At 32.9% G+C, this 21185-nt stretch overlaps 1 protein-coding gene across 2 annotated transcripts; it reads right to left on the minus strand.

The window, feature by feature from the left end:
* Nucleotides 1–7237: 7237 nt before the first annotated feature.
* LOC140439326 (facilitated trehalose transporter Tret1-like) lies at nucleotides 7238–19742 on the minus strand. 2 transcript variants are annotated; one of them, XM_072529168.1, is made up of 4 exons: nucleotides 19539–19735; nucleotides 16334–16376; nucleotides 9918–10466; nucleotides 7238–8164 (listed from the first exon to the last, which is right to left on the minus strand). In XM_072529168.1, the coding sequence occupies exons 3-4, from the start codon at nucleotides 10438–10440 to the stop codon at nucleotides 7341–7343; spliced, it is 1347 nt and encodes a 448-aa protein (XP_072385269.1). In that variant the 5' UTR covers nucleotides 10441–10466; nucleotides 16334–16376; nucleotides 19539–19735; the 3' UTR covers nucleotides 7238–7340. The 2 variants fall into 2 exon arrangements, with proteins under 2 accessions (XP_072385269.1, XP_072385268.1); XM_072529167.1 differs by lacking the exon at nucleotides 16334–16376 and having other exon boundaries at nucleotides 19539–19742.
* Nucleotides 19743–21185: the final 1443 nt, after the last annotated feature.

Raw genomic sequence — 21185 nt, forward strand, 5'->3', positions numbered from 1 at the left:
AATTGATCCGTATTAAAGAAATATAAGAATTATGCAATGATTGTATGGTAATACGACTTGTTATATATTTCTATTATACATTCAAGAACTTATCAATTATTCATAATATGTTGGACGCTACGGTTGAATGGAAGATGTGTTCTTCATTGTGTCAAATTGGTATTAGAGAAATATAACAAGACAAAGGAATTGTAAAGTGTATTTACTTTAAAAGACTGTAATTGAATTAATTATATACCGAAAGATATTTAATTTCTGGTTTAGAGCAGCTATGTATTTAGAGCAGCGGTATATATAATCATATTATTAAATAATATATGTCGTAGTTCTTAGACAATCGGCTCTTTAGCTAAGAAACCAGCTACAGAACTACAGAAAAGTAGTTCTACTATAGAGCGTTTCACGTTAAGAAAATAACATTAGGCTTATGGAGATCAGTGTTGCCAAAACTCTCAGGCGTGCGGTTTACTAGATTGTCGATATATTTTTCGAATTTCCATTTTCAATTCAAATTTAACTGTAAAGTCAGAATAACAACTGAAGAACCACAAAGCCTTATTATCATTATGTAGTCTCAGAGAACGACATAAAATCGCTGACATACGCACACCGTATTATTTTAAGTTGCAATTAGTAATTAGATATACGCATTCCAAGCGGTCCGTTTATTTGCTTTTAAATCTTTAATAGCCAGCAAAGTGCATGATTTAACTAAGCAATATTTTCTACTGATTTCTATGATTCATGGTATATGATATTCTTACCGAAAAACAAATAAACTGTCGTTACTATAATTAAAATAAGATAAAATAAAATTATCTTTTGTAAATACTATTTATTTAATTAAAATCATTTTTCCTACTTTTCATCTCTTGTTTCGAATGGACACTTTTGGTCAATTACGTAATTCAGCTTTATAGACAAATTTGAACATTAAAATCTTCAATTTCTTAGAGCAGCGTCATATAATTGACTCACCTTTCTATGAAGCTGAAACTATAATTTTATATAAGTTTTGAAAATTATTTATTTAATGAGACGAAATTATCAGTCTCGCAGCTACAACGCCAAACTAACATTTTTTCCATTTGGATTGTATTATCCTATAATAATAAATTAGTGTCACGCAATATAAACGGCATATCCGGATAAAAATGTCAAAACTGCCTTAGCGGGTAATGTTTAACGTCACAAAAAATTAAGATTCACTAAATGTTAGCCCAAAATATTGACACAAAAACTCAAAATTCCATAAAACGTTAAAAATTGTTTTTAGGCTATAACTCATTTAATTTTTTATGAAAAAAGAATTTTTTTATTTTTAAATTAATGGTTTTTTTGTGCTCTACAAAATTATTTAAACAAAAATGAGTATGACTGGAAATTCTAATTGATTTGAGCGTTTGAAAATTTTAAACGCCTATAAAAAAAAAACAAATAATATGGATACTCGAAAAAAAGAATAAATGGATAGTACCACCAAAACGGACCTACTCCTCACTAGAATTCGACCGTATATGTAATTATTTAAACGAAATATGTTTTTATTTTCGTGAATTGAGAAAAGCATCTTCATAGACTGGGACCAGATAGATCACCAGACCTTACTCCGCAGGATTTTTTGTGTAAGCATATATTAAATAAAAGTATGTCACTCGTCCATCTGTTACAATTCTGTTAAGAGCAGAACTTAATTATTACAAACACATTTTTCAAGTTACCAAACAGACGACTGTATACATGGCGATCGCCCGCAGATACATCGGAGAAAGTAGTCAGGAACCAGATGGATTAAAATATAATTAATGAAAGATACCGTAATGCTGTTAAAGCCGTGAAAGCATATCCTGGATCAAACGTGGCCTTAGATCACAATCCAATTATCGCCAAGATTACAATCACCCTTAAGAATATTAAAAGACATCAAAGAATCAAAGAAAATTTAAAAACCTAACGTAAAAGAATGCCTCTAACATGAACTGCATGTGAACTGCAGCAAATTAAACACAAACACCAATGATATTGACTAGTACTGGGATCGACTAAAACCTTGTTTACTGGAACCCTGTAAATAAATACTTAAAACTTCCGCAAGGAGAAAAGAATAATGGATGAATGACGAGATACTCAATATGATGGAACAACAGAGACAATTTAAAAACAAAGACAACAATAATACAGAGAGATAAATCACGAGATCAGAAAGATGATAAAGCAGGCAAAAAACATACTTTAAAGAAAAATGCAAAGAGATCAAAGACGTTCAAATTAAATATAATCTGTTTAACCTACACAAGACAGTTAAAGAACTGACAGGATTAAGGAAACAAAATCCCACTAATGCACTTCTGGATAGACACGGGACTACTATAACACAGACGGATGTACGAAAGTACAACGATGAGCAGAATATATCAACGAACTGTTCAATAATGACAGAGTAGATCTGGAGCAAATAGCACTTACGTCAGAAGAAATAGGTCCATATATTACAAAATAAGAAATATTACACGCATTAAAACAATGAAGAGTGTAAAAAGCCCTAGACCTGACATGTTTCCTATAGAAATCCTAAAAATTCTAGATGAGAAGCACATTGATATTTTAGTGACACTCTTGAACCAGATTTATAGTTCAGGCGTATTACCCAAAGAGTGGTTAACGTCGATTTTTATTGGTCTCCCCAAAAAAGAAAAACGTTAGAGAATGCAGCAATTACCGCACCATTAGCTTGATGTCTCATGTGCTAAAGTTACTACTAAAAGTCATCCATAACCGAATATATCATTAACTGGACAAATACGTTAATGATATACAATTTGGTTTTTGCAAAACACTAGGAATGCGTGAAGCACATTTTTCACTTAATATACCGAAACAAAGATATCTGGACGTCAATCAAGATACTTCTTCTTATGGTGCCTATCCCTTACGGATGTTGGACACTAACATGGCTATTCTACTTTGTTGACTGCTGCCCTAAAAACTCCGGTAGTGGTTAAGTTAAACCATTTTCGCAGGTTATGCAGCCAGGATATTCTTCTTCGTCCTGGACCTCTTTTCCCATGCACTTTACTTTGAAGTATGGTCCGAAGTATCGTAATTTGTATCGTTGTTCATTGCACATTATATGGCCCAGGTATTCTAGTTTGCGACGTTTTATGGTTATAAAATCAAGATACATACACGTTTTATTGACTATAATAAAGCATTCGATAAATTGACTAAGATTGACAACAACGACCTGAGGATCATACCAAATTTATATTGTAAATAGTGAGAAAAAGTACGTGTTAACAAACAGCTGTCAGAATAAATTGAAATTAGACGTGGAGTAAGATGGGGATGTGTATTGTCGCCAATTATTTTTAATTCCTACTCCGAACAGATCCTGAAAAAATCTCTTAAGAGTAAAACAGCTGAAATAAAGGTAAATGGATTTACCATTAACAACATTAGATATGCGGACGACATTGTGATCTTACACGAAAACTTGCGACACGAAATTATTGAAAATCTTCAGAGACTGGTGACCAAAATAGCGGAGTATGGAAGAGTACGGTTTAACAATGAACGTCAAGAAGACGAAATTTATGAGAATATCGAAAACTCAAAGAAATAACGAGAATCTTCTAATAAACGGAACCAACGTCGAACAAGTGGACAAATATGCATATCCAGAATGATTAACTCCACAAATGATTACATTCATGAGATCAAAATCAGAATAGAAAAGGCTAGAACCAATTTCAACAAAATGAGAAGAGTGCTATGTACAAGGGATTTAAAATTGGAACTAAGAGTTAGGTTGGCGCGGTGCTATGTTTTTTCGACTTTTTTTATGGAATGGAATCTTGGACCTCGAATGCGACATCAATGAAAAAACTGAAATCATTCTGGCTGTGGGTGTATAGAAGAATTCTGAAAATATCGTGGACAGGACATGTCACAAACAAAGAGGTTCTGAGATGGACGAATAAAGAAATACAAATTTTAAACACAACTAAAACAAGAAAATTGGAATATCTCGGACATATTACACGTGGAGATAAATACATCTTGCTCCAACTGATTATGAAGGGAAAGATCCAAGGAAAGAGAAGCATAGGGAGATGTAGTATGTCATGGCTGCGCAACCTGAGAGAGTGGTACGGATGTACATCAAATAAACTTTTCAGAGCAGCCGTCTCAAAAGTCTGAATAGCTATGATGATTGCCGACCTCCGCCGCGCAGATGGCATGTGAAGAAGATGTCACTTAACTTAATACTATCTACGAACTGAAGGCAAGAATTGAACTCTGAAGTAGAACTATCTTCAGAATCTGATTCGGATCGGAAAAAGTAACGAAGTAAGTGCCTGGATATACTGGTATTAAACAAAACAAAAAACAAATTAACTTACCAGGGAAGGAACAGAAGAAATATGTATAGGGCCAGAATCTTTCGTTGGCATAGCAGGAAACAATTTTATATTATTTGCTTTATAATGAAAATTGAATCTGTTGATGTTTTGCCTTATTTAGTAATAGTTTTCAAAGAGAAATATAGTTAAATTATATCCATTTGGCTATTTTTATTTGAATTAAATTATGTTTTATAATTTTTCTTTATGTTCCTAATAACACTATTCAGTAATGGTTTCGAAAACTTGGTCAGGTTAAAACAACAGTATTTATTAAATACTTAAATCTACTTGCATAATGTATTGATTGTGACTGACATTAAAAGAAATTACAATAGTCTACCGACCATTTACACATCTATTTCTCAACAACTAGTACTTAACAACAGCAGAGTCATCAAAAGCTGATAATATACCGAGGTTTCATGCACATTACATATCAATAGTTTCGCAAATTGTACAAAAATACGAGTTTTGTAGACAACCACGATCTAATATATATAATTTTGTTTTTACAAAAAGCATGAATTACGGTGTTCCACATAAGAGGTTATGTAACGATCGTTGAAGAAAGAGACACAAAATATGTTTTTGAATTATCGGAGAAGGATAGATTAGAGTGGAAATGCGTAATTGTTATGGGAAACGAGTGTTCTTATTCCGGTCTAAGGCAGCCTTGGACTTAATTCTACTAACGATCTATGGGCATTTTAAAATACACGTAAACCGACAAATTTAAAGTAACAAATTTGGTCTCGTTTTATTATAATTTTTTCTTATAAAAAATTTACAGATTTAACACTATTCTTTTAAAAGATATTAATATCTTAAAAATTAATAGATACAATTATAAGGACTAATTTTTTAATAACATGTTTAGCCTCCTAGAGCTCTGATGTCTAGAGGAGAGGATTTACGCAAGCATCGTGATTTGCATATTTTGCTTATTTTATGCAAACAATAACATTTTTGCATACTTTGTAAAAACTATCAAATAGTACATATTTTAATTATAAATACACAGCAAAATCAAGGTTTAAGCAAAAGTAATGTGGACACGTAATTTAGTTGGAAAATTTACGGGAGCGAATAAGACACTAGCAAATTGGCAACAATGTTAGAGTGACCGTTGTGATTATTATACTGAACAGTAGCGTTGATATCTAATTTTAAATTAAATAAAAGTTATTTTTTTGCAAACATTTGATTTTAATCCGTAAACTAATTTTCGAAAAAAAATTCAAATTTTTGCTTCAATCTGTGCCTTCTAAGAATTGCAAGACAAAACAGATGTTGATAAAGATGTTATTAGAGATATGGGGAATCTAAAAATTGCATTCCACAACATATCCCCTCAACTAAGCAAAAATCCCTAACGAATTGGTTTCTAGTAGAGGCTCTTTAATAGGGCTCTTTAGAGACGGCTATTCGCAGTCACTCTGAGCGTGAAAATAAATCTTTTCTGTCTTAGGAAGCAACTCTAACATGGCTTCGTATAGACGCAAATAGCGACATCTGACATAAAAATCCGTAAACTAATTTTCGATTCCAATTCGTTAAGGATTTTTGCTTAGTTAAGGAGATATGTTGTGGAATGCAATTTTCAGATTCCCCATGTCTCTAATAACATCTTTATGTCTCATGCTATGTCCTCGAATTATGTGGGTATTAGTAAATATTTTATTTTACCAAAAAGTTTAATTTTCTATAAAGTTTAAATAAAAAATATCGGTTTTATTAACTTCTGTGATTTACTAGGTAATAATAACACTAATTGACTCGACTGAACAGAACTTGTATTGTTAATAAAAGTAATTATCAGATCACACTGATCACGAAAAAAGTAGATGACCTTCTGTTCTAAAGCCTGCGTGATCCTTTATAAGGTTTTCTTCTATGTGTGGATTGATTCTATTCAATATCAGGCCTTTTTGGTCCTCTTGATCCTTCTCTAGTTTCAATAGACTTTAGATCGTCGCCATAGTTTTGGTATCTAAGCCTGTGCCCCACATTGATTAAGGAACTTAAATACACATGTTTTCCAAAAACTGCTCATAGTTTAAGGGGGTTGACGGCTCTCTAACAACAGACATAGAAAGAGAAAACAGCTGATATGGTACGGATACGTCCAGAGGATGGATAACTCAAGACTCCCAAAAATAATTATGCAATGGATACCACCAAACCGCAGAAAGAGAGGAAGACGGGAGGGAGTAACGAAGGCGATGAGCCCAAGAGATCTTAGAGAGGGTCAATAAAATGATAAAGTGTCATGGAAATTAGGCATCGGACAACGTCGCAAGACTTTTTAAAACCGATATATATATATATATATATATATATATATATATATATATATATATATATATATATTTACAACATCTGTTTTATTGCATAATTTCAACAGCACTATTGTTTCTTGATATATTTCTATTGAAACTCTTACGCTCGATAAAGTATAGAAATCTTAGTTTCTTTAAAAATCTGTTTTCTTTTTGTATGTTTATGTATACCATTTTTTCCTTTAGATCACAATCCTTTTGCTTCGCTTTAAAATTTCTTCCACCATCATTCAATTGTCCATTGATACCTATCGCTTTTATATTTTTGTCTATTATTATATTTGTCTTGGCGTTTTAGGGTTTCGTCAATATATACTATAAGATTCAGTAAGCTTGTTGTTTTTCGTTTCTGGTAAATAGTTTTGAATATTTGTTTATTTAAATATGTTCTTATCAACAAATACCTAAAAATTGACACATTTCAATACAAAATGTGAATTTTATATCTACCACTTAATAAAATTAAAATATAGATACAAATATAAACAAGCATTTATAATAAAAATATTTATTTAATAATAAATAATAAATATATAAATAACAATACATAAATATCAGTTCTGTTGATTCGAGATTTTCATTTTACTATTAGAGTTTACATATGTACACTTTTATGAACAGAACTTAATCTACTTTCAATATTTTTCTCATCAATCTTCTTTCGTCCCTTGAGGTTGTCCTGAATTTCTTCCAATGTCTTTCCTTTCGTCTCAGGTACACAGAAAATAATGTACAATAATCCAATTGTACAAAACATTGCAAACGAAATAAAAGGAACGTGCATTCCAAAATGATCTCTGGTGAATTGGAAGTATTTTGACACCGTCATAACAAACGCAGCAACTGAAAGATCAGCTACAGCCACAGAAGTAGCCTTGACGCTAGCAGGAAATAGTTCACCCAACATAAGCATAGGTATTACCTTGAGTCCTGATCCGAAACATACTACGAAGCATATAAGAGCTACCAGCGGAACCAGATTAAAGTCACTTAAGTCCAGATCGGTACATATCTTCAGATAAAAGTAAATTCCTTCTACGAGTAATGCAATCGCAGCTCCAATAGCAGAGAAGATCAGCAGAGGTCTACGACCAAATCTATCTACAAGCGAAGCAGCTACTATTGTGACTACTAACTCGATTACAAACAGGATTATGGATGCTATATCTTCAGGAATATTTGTTCCGGCTTCTTTGAAAATATTCTGAGTGTAAAAGGTAATAGCGGAATCACCACTAAACTCTTGGCATACTCTCAGAGCGAGTATAATAAAGAGAGCTTTTCTGTTACTTGCTATGCGGAACAAATCAAATGGGTTTGATTTAACTGATCGTTCTTCTTGGATACCTTCTTGAATTCTAACAATTTCTTTTTCTACATTATCCGTCCCTCTTAAAATTTGTAGTTTCTTTATGGCAGCTAAAAAAACAATATTATGCTTTAGGATATTTTATTTATACACATAAAAAATTGGACAAACACACTTTTAAATAGATTATTTATGACAAAAAAAATATATACGTGAATGTGAGGACTGCAAGGTAACGTGATACTATGTTGAGTCAAAAAGTTGCTTGTGATGGACATCAAAGAGAAAAGCTCAAAGAAACCAAAATATTGAAAAGGATCACGAAAAATCAATTATTGGTTGTTAAAAGTTGAAATACGGCTAGTATTCTAGCCGTAATTTGTAATTCGGATAAAATTTTGTGTTGGCTTGCTAACTTACGAGATAAAGCGCGAAAACATTTTGTCCCTCATTTTCCCAGATGGCGGTAGGGGGACAAGGGAGGGGGACAAAGACTCTGGCCTGTGGAGTATTGATGCGGAGTGAAGTGGTTCCTGAATTATAAGAATTAATTTTCCCCGTCCTAATAAATTGTAGCACCCGAAGGTCATTCTTAGGAGTGTGCGTCTCATACGCTTTACTAAATTCTATTGCTGACTTGCTTGCTTGACTGTTAATAGTTCTAGTATAGAAGAAGGTAATGCGTCTTTTATAGGACCAAAATCATTTTGCGGTATACCAAAAAGCCGTATGACGGAAGAAGTTCGAAAATGAGAAAGACAACTCAGTCCGGTTCCTTGAAAAATTATTCCAGGCGAAAAGCACGCAAAATAGTTATTACAACATTTTGCTTGGCATGCAACATTAGTCTAAAAGTTTTAAAGAACAACGTAAAATGGGTGCAAAGTACACATGGAACTATGCTGATCCTGCGAAAATACCAAGGAAATGACATTAATTTATCATGCTTAATGGCAGAGAAACTACTCGTCAACGCCAGAAATACCTGGTTTAGGTCCTTTTAGAAAAGGACCAGGTAATAAATGAATCTAAAACACAGATAAAAATCTATAAGACAATTCCTTGGGAGCATAAATCTGCTGGCCTAAACAAAAACATACCTATGTGTTTCATATACAAAAAACATTTTTAAGGTCGAAGAGTGGAAAGGTTTTCGAGACATAATGATCTCTTCGAGACTTACAGTCTATATAATATAGTAGTGAAATATGGTCACCAATAGAGAAATAAATAAAAAAGTTTGCTTAAGATTGTGGGAATAAATTTTTGGGAAACCCCGTAGAAATAGCAAGGCAAAAAAGACGAGAAGTACGAGAACATAAATTCATATTAGTTAAAAAGACAAAAATATACGATCTTAAAAAACCCAGCAACTAAAATAGGGTCAGTAAGAAGTCAAGTCTGAATTGCCAGAAATATATTAGGAAAATGGTCGATAGATGAGTAGATAAGAATGTTGATTACGTTTTGGTGGGTGAGTTATAACATTTAAAAACCTATATATATATATATATATATATATATATATATATATATATATATATATATATATATATATATAATGAACCAGAAGTATTTGCTGACAACGTAAGGAAGTAAATGTTAAATAGTGGGTTTGCAGCAATATTGCTGCAAACCCACTATTTAACATTTACTTTCTATATATATATATATATATATATATATATATGTATAGTTTAAAGAACAACAAATCACAACTTTCGTAAAAATTTGACGTTTTATAAAAACGATAAATTTTACACCAACTCGAAGAAGATTAAAGCTGATCTGTCATGAACCAAAATATCCTTAATATAAAGCTAAAAATTAGGTTTTATAAAATCTAAATATTCGTTAACTTACCTTCGTTATCTCCTTTCATTACTAGAAAATATGGAGACTCTGGCATAAAAAAGAATATTGCAACCATGACGATTGGAAACACAGCTGATATTAGTGCAGTTACTGGAACAGTACAGAACGAACCAATGATATCCACAAGGAGAATACCACCAATATAAGATACTGATATCATCGATCCAAGAAATCCTCTAATTCTAGGCTCTGCGATCTCTCCTATATAGACTGGAACTGAACAAAACATCCAACCATCGGCAACACCAGCAATTACTCTGCCAGCCAAAATTACTTGGTAGCTGGAGGCAATATAGATCAAGAACCAGGATAATACGTAAGGCAAACCAGTCAAGAGAATTGTCTTGTGTCGTCCAATGCGGTCAACAAATAGAGGAGTAGATAGAGAGCCTACAAGAGCGCCCAACAAAGGAGCAGTTGCTAACCAGTAGCCAATATCTTCATCGATATGGATATATGATGTGTCGTCCAGCAGGCGTGGCAAAGAAGGTGCCGGCCAGCCATATTGCATTCCACTAACTAACGTGGCTATCGTAGCTAAAAAATAAACAGATAATGAAGCATTTATTAGTATAAAATTCTAATAGCTCTTTAATAGCTTTTATATATTTTTGGTAGTACAGTAAAATAGTGCTTTAATTAAAACATCCTATTTTTTTTTTGTTTTCGTACGACACTACGACTTTTTATTTTCTTTAAATAATCTGTTGTTCAATTAAAATCCATCTTTTTTTACAAAATATAAAACACATTTATCCACCAAATCTGTACGTACAGATCTGTAACCTATTTATATAATTATAAATAGTATAAAGGATGCGCTGTCGTGCCTTATTTCGAATATTACCCTTGAAAACGTTATAAGTGATGTCGAAATAAAGAACCGAGTTACAATTTTTAATAAATCTTTCGAAATACTAGCATACGCAGATCACGGGAACCTTGCTACACGTATGATTCATAAATCCAGAGAGATGTGCGCTGCACTTTCCAACGCAGCACAAGAGATCGGTCTAATCATCCACGAAAATTAAACTTTGCCCATGGCACCAAGGACAGGCCACAGGGTTAAAAACATACTACATAACTTCAACTATTTTTAAAGTTGTTTAATTATTTTCTTACCTGAAAATCATGGTGAACATCAACAACATAATATTGAAAGTAATAAACCATAGAATAAAGCTTGAAAATAGAAGTTACTACGGACCAATCAAAAACTTTAAAAGCCATTGCCTAACAAGGAAGACAAAGATCATGATATATAGAACCTTAATATTTCCATTTCTGATGTACGGTTGTTAGTGGAACTTGTCACCGCTGACATCACTTTGATCTATACAAGCGTGGTATAAAGAGTTAGCCAAAGCCAGCGTGGGCAGTAGCCGCCTGCGATAGATATGACATCTAGCCAGAGAAAATGAAAGATTACCTACGCGTCGTATTTTATTGAAGAAGTCCATACGTATAGCTGAGGATGTCAGAAGGATCGGTGTTGTCAATTGGCAACAAAGTGCACAGAATTGGACTTATTAAAATAATCAGCTTAGGAAGGCTAACGCTTAACTCGGGTGGTAGGACCAATGATGATGATGGGTTGAAAGAAGTTGTATAGAAAATATGCCCTCAGGTACCTGAGAATAACATCGAAAATATTAAATTAAAATATATAAAGCTTGGTAAGAAGTAATCTTGGATAACAATTCGATTCTGTTTTTTAATTCAGACTATCACAAAATCATCAGATTTGTGAAATTAAGTCATACAGATGTGATATTATGGTTTAAAATAGATCGGAAGAAATTAATTGGAAATAAGCTGTCACGCTAAGAAATGTTCAGCTTTCCGCAAACATGATTTTAAATATTATTATATGCTAATAAAAATTAAAAAACTTTTAAATTATGACCTTAAATCTCCTTCTTCTTCTTCTTCGTATGCCATGAGCTTGGCCGCATGTTGGCCATTGTTTGTACTCTTCAAACTATTTGTGGTTACGTCTCTGATAATACACCAGTCCCTTATATTTTTCAGCCACAACTGCTGTTTATTTTGCTGTATGTTGGTGCTTCTGTATCTTTTCTTGGAAGAATAGTTTGGGGAATATCGATTTTGCATGCCCTATATAGAGAATTTCCCGTTAGTAACCTGGTGTTCTTAAAATTGCTTTATTCATGGCATATGTGATTCACGGCACTCGTAAGAGTCTACGTAAAGTCTACATTTCAAATGCTCCAATGCAATTCAATGATCTTACTTTAAAAAACTTTGCGCCATAAAGTAGAATGGGTCATATTTAGCACTTTACGATACTTAGTTTAAGGGCGGCAAGTGGGGAACTGCAAGTTAATAGGATATTTTTAAGTTTTAAAAACGTTATTCTTGCGTAGTTGATTCTTAGTTTACCTTTCTTATCACAATCGCATTTTTCGTTGACAGTGGTAAGTGGGTATTTAAATTGTGATCATCAACTGTCAAGGTAGTATTGATTATCGTCTGTTGACCTGTTGCCATAAATTTGGTCTTAGTAGCGTTGATCTTAAGCCCAAAATGTTTACCAATGGCGTCAATCCTATCTAACATATGCTACAGATCCTCTAAGGTTGGTGCTTGAATAGCCTTAGTCAGCATATTGTATTTATCAACCATCATCTCTGTGTGAACAGATGATCAAGGCAATCTTGCCATAACCAAAGAAGATAAAAAGACAGTATGGGAAGATTACTTGGAGAAACTTTTCTACAACTTTAGAAAAATACAAGAACCCACCATTGAAGCAAATTCAGGTCCTGAAATTCTACCAGAAGAAAGAAAGGCAGCCGTCAGACAAACGAAAGATGGAAAGACACCGGGACTTGATGAAATTACTGCAGAACTGCTGAAGCTATTAGATGCCGAACAAATAAAAATAATAACTGAAATATTTATTGAAATATACAAGGCAGGAAAAACACCTGCAGTGGCTCAAATCGGAGTTCGCACCATTGCCCAAAAAACCTGGAGCAAAACTTTGTGAAGACTATAGGACCATAAGCCTAATGTGCCATCTGCTGAAGTTGTTTTTAAAAGTCATCCTTAAAAGACTCTACCGGAAATGCGAGGAACAAATTGCGTCCAATCAGTTTGTATTTGTGAACGCCATTGGTACGAGGAAAGCTATATTTAGCGCGTAGGTATTGTTTCAGAGATGTAGAGATGTCAGCTGTGATGTTTTTGCATGCCTGATTGAGTACAAGAAGGCTTTCAATAGAGTCAGGCATAAACAAATGATGAACGTGCTGAAGAAGACAGGGATTGACAGAAGAGACCCCAAAAATAATAGCTAACCTAGATTAAAATCAATCAGCGATTCTCCGAATAGATGGAGAATATACAGATCAGGTCAAAATCTTAATTGGAGTGAGACAGGGGTGCATAATTTCACCACTGATATTCAATATGTACTCGGAGCACATTTTTTAAAAGGCTCTAAAAGATATTGATAAAGGTATCAGAATAAATGGAGTCAAGTTCAATAACCTGCGGTATGCATATGATACAATAGTATTTTCCAATGCCATAGAAGGGCTGCAAAACTTAATAAACAAAATAACAGAAACAAGTAGAATATATGGAGTGGATATAAACACCAGCAAAACCAAGCTAATGATTATCAGCAAGGAAAACATAACTGGAGCAAATTTGTATGTTATCCAAATGAAAATTGAACGTATCTCACAGTACAACTACTTGGGAACTATAATCAATGAGTCATCGGATAATACTCAAGAGATTAAATGTTGCATCGGAAAGGCATTTTTGACTATGAGCTCTGTGTTTAAGAGCCATGACCTGACCCTAGAAACAAAAATAAGGCTACTTAAATGTTACGTGTGTGTACTCAGTGCTTCTGTACGGAAAAGAAACGTGAACATTGAAGGCGAAAACTCTGTCAAAACTTCAGGCTTTTGAGCTAGGGTTATACAGAAGGATTCTGAAGATACCATAGACAAAGTCACCAATGAAGAAGTACTAGGGAGGATGAACACAACCGCGGATTTGGTCAACATCGTGAAGGGACGTAAGCTACAGTACTTGGGACATATTATGAGAAATCAGGGCAGATATGAGCTACTTTAATGCATTTCGCAAGGTAAAACTAAAGGAAAAAGGACGAAGGAGAATATCCTGGTTTGCTAGCCTGAGAGCATGGTATAGAAAGACCTCGACACAGCAATTCCGTATAGCAACCAACAAAGTCATCATAACCAGATTGATCGCCAAAGTTCAAAACAGACAGGTACCCTAAGAAGAAGAACTTTGTGTCATCTACGCGTTATATGTAGGTAACAGTTTTACCCTAATTTGAGCTCCACATTGTACTTATAAGATTTCTTTAAATATCATTCCAGAGTATACGTTAAACCAAAAAAGAAATACACCACCCTGTTTGACTTATCTTTGAATTACAATTTGGTCTGACGGATTAGAAGCTAGAAGGTTTTGAGTTTCCAATATAAAATTCATACAAGCCAAGTGAGCTAAAAGTCGCTGTCAAATTAATTATGATGAAAAATAAATATTGCAAAATTTTTAACGACTATTATTAATGGGTGATTAAAGTAGTTGTATATATTCAGGGATTCTACAGTATTCACTGCCTTCCCTCGCTCAACCGTTTCCATCTCTCTCTGTTGTTCCATTCTCCATCGTTTAGGCCTCTCTTACTCATGGCGTCGTCTACTTCGTTCTTCCAGGATTTTCGGGGTCGTCCTCTTTTCCTCCTTCCTATGGGAGAAGGACTTCCTATAGTAGTTCTCAATACTAAAATGATTAAAGATGGATCTTAATTGAACAAGACTTAAATTACTATTCAATCTAAATAAATTAAGTTAATTGTGTACAAACATTAAACTTTTAGTTTGTTTAGAATACAATTTTTCCATCTACGTTAGAAATAGGTACACCGCTCATAGGTATACAATACATACTCTCCTACAGATCCAATGTGATAATTTAAAGAAATCATACTGGATACTATACAATTAGAATATTTCTTAGATTAATAAATAAATCTTAGATAAATCTGCAAAATTAGAAAACTACATGTAAAGTCGACAATATTGTAGGATAGATTTGATGAAGATTCCAGTCCTGGTTTGACTCGAATATTATTCGAAAAATATAATATTGAAGCTATATCAAACCCTGTACGGTAAAAATAAAAAAAAATTTAAAAATACTGTTCGAAGATAATCAATGATGATTGATGGAGAGCTAGATAGCAATATATGTGGCAAAAGCATGCTTGTTGGTGAACTATATTGCAATGTACGTGGCAAAAATATGCTCAAGGAATTAAACATTTAAACATTTAAAGTCTAATAAATAAAGAGGAAAAAAAATTAATAACAGTTTAAAAAAAGTTGAAGAATGCATGTTAAACTAGCCAGTTGGCTATAAATAAAATAATTAAAACAAACTAAGGAATGCTCAAAAATATTTAATCCATTATTAATCATGTTTACGAAGTCCATAGACATAGGTAACGTAAAAATATTGGAGAACTCAGAAAAACCTATGCTGTTGGATATAATTATGGATTAAATCAACAAAAGCATGGAGATAAGTGAGGAACAAAGAAGTTAAAATACTCTATTACGTAGACGACAAACACAGATTTGACAAGAGAGAGGAGGAAGTGAGCGATCAAGTACTAAAGTAAAAAAAATGGAAATATGTATTGTGAGATGTAATAAAGAATAATAAAAGCCAGTATCAGACTATAAAATATGTTTTTACACTAGCTTTATAACGTATACATTAGAAATAAGACTCGACACAGTCACAACACAAAGGTTATCGGAAATGGCAGAAATGATAACCCATAAAAAAAAGAGGAGCGAAGACATTTTAACATACAGAGTATAAACGAGTGGGCACAAAATAGAAAAAAAATTAAATAATGACAAAGTAGAATGAAGGGGATCATAGTAGTAGAAAATAGTAAGAGATAAATCACCAAACAGTAGAAGAATTGTCAGCTGAGCGTAAAAGATGGTGAAATAACCTTCCATAAAGGTTTAAATCTGCCAATAATCAAACAAAATTGCTTTTAGAGAGAAAGAAGAACAAAAAGAATAACTGATCATGGCTCTAAATTTTTGAAAAAAAAAATATTCAATCAATTGCCAAGTAGATGGAAAATATATCTATACTTCTTATATACTACTTATATCTTCAACTTCAACTTCCTGGAATATGTTGATACCTATTTTTATTTTTAATTACATTACAAAAACATTTTTTACAAAAAATTATTCCTTTGATATACTTTTATCTTATTATAAGAATAGCTGTATAGGTAACTTGAACTTTAAAGTTCAGAAACCTATGTCTACTGTAACCTTTGTTTGACTACTCACGATCTTAGAAGGTACAGGACGTTCAAAAATGTTTTTCTCGAACCTAGAAATAAAACAAAAAATTTTTGAAACGATTGTTCGTAATAATGGATATTCGGAATACCATCCAGGATTTCACTTCAGCTCAGAAATTTAGTTCGGCCTAAATAGCCAAGCTGTCGTGCGCCATCTGTAGTTTTGTCTTTTATGTTTTTCCGGGGTAATGACACTAACATAAAATAATAACAAAACAATTATTTAAATGTTGTTAAAGATATTAATTTATCATTAAATCGAAATATTACTATGCCCTTCCCATATCAGTCCCACCTATGGAATTTGCAGTTTACCAGTTGAAGTCGATTACCATAAACAAATTATACTCTTCATTTTTTCATAATTATAATCTCCCATATTAATTAATATGGCATTTTTATTAATATTTATTAAAAACATTACCCTTATGGTTTTTTATTTATTTTCAACAATAAAAAAAATCACTAACCCCTGGCTATGCATTCACCTATCTCAACATGCGTTGATTTTTTCATAATTACGTTAAATCCAGAGGTAGCTATGGAAAAATGACATCAAAACAATAATATTGTCAGTTAATGTCAAATGTATTTTATCGTATTGTGTAACTTTTTACCGTTTGTGGATTGTACAATGGGTCGAGGTAAAGTTATCGATGAGAAAATTTGTTCAATCATTATTAGATTTTTTAATTTTGGAAAATCCAATTCGAAAATCGCGAATATGTTGCAATTGTCACGCTATAGTATAAGAACTATAGTCAGAAGAAACAAAACTACAGGTTTGGTTGTCACAAAATCTAGAAATGTACGAAAAAGTAAAATAAATTTGTATTAAGATGCATTATAGTGAAAAATCGACGAGCAAATTATATGGAGTTAAGGTTTTTATGGAGTAACGTTATTGAAAGACACGTTTCTAGATCAACTTGTCACCGAGGGATCCACAAATTAGGATTTGGTACTTACAAAGTAAGTTTTATAGTTGAAAAAATTAATAAGAATGGGTTTTAATAAATTTCATTTTATTTTAGGCTAAGGAAAAGCCACTTTTAACATTACAACAAAAGAAAAATTAATTAAGATGGTCAAAAGAGCATAAAGATTGGACTCAATCGCAATGGAATTCAATACAATAGAGTGATGAGTCCAGATTTGAAGTGTGTGTTGGAGAACGTAGGAGTCGCGTCATTCGCAGGAAAAATGAAGCTTTCCAACCCGACTATCTGAAGAAACAATTAAAATTTTCTGGGAATTTCAATGGGATTGTAAACACGCACAAATATTTGAATATTTTAGTAGAATCTATTTTACCGCATATGGAACACCGTTTAATATCAGCGGAAGGTTTTGTCTTCTAACAGGACGGCGCAGGTTGTCATTCTTCAACAAAGGGTTTAAAATGGATTGAAGACTATGGCATAGCACTTCTGAAATGAGAACTTTCCCAACTTGTCCCCGATAGAGAATTTGTGGCGCGAAATGAAAAAATCTTTGAGAAAACATCCTGCCAGGTCCGTCAACAAATTGAAGAGGAAACATTGCAAGAAATATGGGATTCGTTTACATTAGATTTTTGTCAGAACTTGGTAAAAACTATGTCTCGAAGCATTGTGGATGACATTAAAAATAAAGCGGATGTAACTCAGTGGTAAACTTTCATAATATTTTCTATAATTAGGAAATTCAAAAATGTTGTTTGTTGCATTAAAACTTTTAAAATTTTTGCTGCGCTTTTATTTTTGTTCTCTAAAATTTAATTTTCTTATCAATCTAACGTTGGGCCAACTGATATGAGAAGTGACTGGTATCTACCTAAACATCATATAATCTTAAAAAACAATAATATAAATGTTTTATGTTCTTTGGAGGGCACCAACTTTGCATTACATGACTTAGCAATGCATATTTTTATTTTAGCTTACATCCACTCACTTATTTGATTTTATTTATCATCCCTCGTATATCGTAAACGGCCCATTGACTTTATTATCGAAACATATATGGAATTGCTAAATGCATTCAGAACATTTTCAAATTGTGTATGTACCTTTTGCAAAATCGGCGTTTAGTTTCAACACTTAATCTTTAATTGTTCCTTATAGAGCACAATGCTGCCCTCAGAATGACTATCCTCTACTTAAATCTTTCAGATGTAGATAATAATTATCGGCAATCTCTCTATTTTGTAATTACCGTACCATATATTGATACAATTGCCAATCTATCTAAAGATTAGTATGTCAACAAAAAGGTAAAGAACATATTAAACGTGGTAATTAATTATATTTGTAATTTTTTTCGTTATTTTTTTTAGCATCTTTAAATGCTAGAATTGCGAACATAAGTATTGTTACTGAAAGGAGAACGAGTCAACAAATTCTACTATTCAAAAAAGGAGATAAACAACAGCCAGAGGCCAAGAGTTAATAAATCAAAGGATGAGTTTAGCAATTGAACAACAGGGTTTTCGTAGTGAAAAATCGTGTACAGATGCAATATTCGTTATAAAGCAAATTACTGAGAAATCAGGTATACAAGGAAAATTTTCAATATCAGGAAATACCCAACTTTCATCATATTGATAGCTGAAAATTCTTATTATTATACAAACTGTTGTGTTATATTAAGTTATATTTGGTAATTTTTCTGTATAGTGGTAAGTTCAATGATTTACTTCTAGATAAACTAATGATATGTATAGATTCATATACAAAACGTCTTAAAAATAAAAAATAAAGTAGCTAAATCTTTTTGTTTTCTTCTCCAATTTTGTGACCGATAACCCTCTCACAAGTATGCTTGTGAACTATATTTTGTATTTCAATTGACGCTCGTACTCCGAGGTACAGTGATTTTCCGGGTTTAACTCCGCGTTGAATAATTTTGGTTTTGAGAAAAACCAGTCAGGTAGAAACGCTTCCTGCTGGTGCTTGAAGTAAAGCTTTTTACTTCGCCAAGTTAATACGTTACTTTATATGTGGCGATGAAAGAAGATCTTTTCGCAATTAAAGTTTGGTACTGACAATATATAAACCCTTAACACATAGCCTTTTAAACCTTTTCAAAGCAATGTGTACACCTCTCTCAATTGACAATAACTACAAAAATTTTAATGGTATAGCTCCTGATAGTATTCCGATAAAAAATTAACAATGTAGTTAAAAGCAAATGGCTTTTTTTATACTTACCACTGAAGCCGGCAACATATTGGTAAAAGGCGCTGCCACTGCATTTTTGGAGACCCATCTTTATTATTTTGGTAGTCTTTGATATACAAAATACTAAAAAAAACTCTGTAAACAAATGTTTACCAATTAATTTCAATATATTTGTACAAAATAGAGTAGACTTTTTATTTCAAATTACTAACAGTTACCCCATAATGAGTTAACTGATATACTGGTGTTTAAATTTTCTTTATAAATACTTTTTGGAAGCCATAATCTCTAATACCATAATGCTGGATATAGATAAGTAGATTTTCTTATGTAAATACGAGAGTCAATATTGAAGTACGTCATTTTATGATGTTTTTAACATTTTTAAGTTTAATTTGTTAAGATCTGCAAAAAATTCTCCAAATTAACTTATATCTTTTTTGGATCGCTAATTTTCTTGCTGTATTCGCATAATGTTGAGGCTCTAGGGTAATTACAACAAGTGGTAGACAACTCCTAAAATCAATAATGGAAAACAACCTACATTGGCCTACAGATTCAAAAGTAGAACGCAAAAAAGTTGATTTATTAGAACAAAAGACTAAGAAGAAAGTAGAAAACACTCACGCACCGATTGACAAAGCAAACCTAAACAGAATTACCAGAAGACTTAAAAATCTGTGAAAAGAAGAAAAAAACAGGGGATCAAAATTTATCTAGAAAATCTAACGCCGTTCAAAGATACAAACTATTTTTTATGGAAAGCGACGAGAAAAATAAAAGGGCCACAAGACGCCACACCTTCTTTAAAAAATGCCAAAGATAAGAATAGATACAGAGAAATTCAAGGCATTCGCAAAATATCTTTCGAAAATATGTAGTGCACTTCATTCTTTTGTTGACGGTCCATATCAAACGGAGCTACCAATCTCCCAATTTGACATTAAAGAAGTAAAACAGATAATAAAAAACGAGATACAACTCAATAAGGCGTCAGGATTGGTGCTCATTACGGGTAAGGTCCTTCAATGCTATGCTTCACTACTTCCCTTTGCAATGGAAAGTGGCACAGATTATACTTATTCAAAAACCTGGTAAAGAACCAAAAGATGTCAACTCATACCTATCGACTAGTCTGCTCCTAGTCATTTCTAATGTTTTTGAAAACCTTTTGTTTGGAAAAATTAAACCAATACTGGACAGCAAGGGTCTCATACCTGACTATTTAAGAATAAGTTCACAGATTATGCACAACAATAACAACTAGTCTCGAAAACATACAATTATGTACTGCAGCCTTTTTAGATGTCTCTCAAGCTTTTCATAAAGTGTGGCACACTGGACTTCTGTAGAAGTTAAAGAAAAACCTTGTTTTTTTTTATAGCCCTTTTTCTATCCGAATTGTCGAATAAAGGCCTCTCCCATTTCTCGCCATTCATCCCTGTTGTGTGCTAGGCGTTTCCACATTGGTCCTGCGACTCTTTTGATATCGTCGCTCCAGCGCATTTGAGGTCTTCCTCTTGGTCTCTTTGCATCGTACGGTCGCCAGTTTCCGACTTCTTTGTTCCATCTACCATCTTCAAGACGTTCTTTGTGTCCAGCCCATTTCCATTTTAATTTAGCTGCTTGTTTCGCGACGTCCTTTATTTTTGTTTTGTTCCGGATTGCTTCGTTCGT

Source organism: Diabrotica undecimpunctata, chromosome 4, assembly GCF_040954645.1.
Source record: "Diabrotica undecimpunctata isolate CICGRU chromosome 4, icDiaUnde3, whole genome shotgun sequence".
Lineage (NCBI taxonomy): Eukaryota > Metazoa > Arthropoda > Insecta > Coleoptera > Chrysomelidae > Diabrotica > Diabrotica undecimpunctata.

What these genes read in the sequence shown, in the direction of transcription:
- LOC140439326 (XM_072529167.1), bottom strand. Translation starts at nt 19,596, where the DNA reads ATGGGTCTCCAAAAATGCAGTGGCAGCGCCTTTTACCAATATGTTGCC. An exon ending in ATATGTTGCCGGCTTCAGTG is followed by an intron (nt 10,467 to 19,538) that starts GTAAGTATAAAA and finishes TTTATTTTTTAG; the next exon opens with CTACGATAGCCACGTTAGTT. An exon ending in AATGAAAGGAGATAACGAAG is followed by an intron (nt 8,165 to 9,917) that starts GTAAGTTAACGA and finishes TTGTTTTTTTAG; the next exon opens with CTGCCATAAAGAAACTACAA.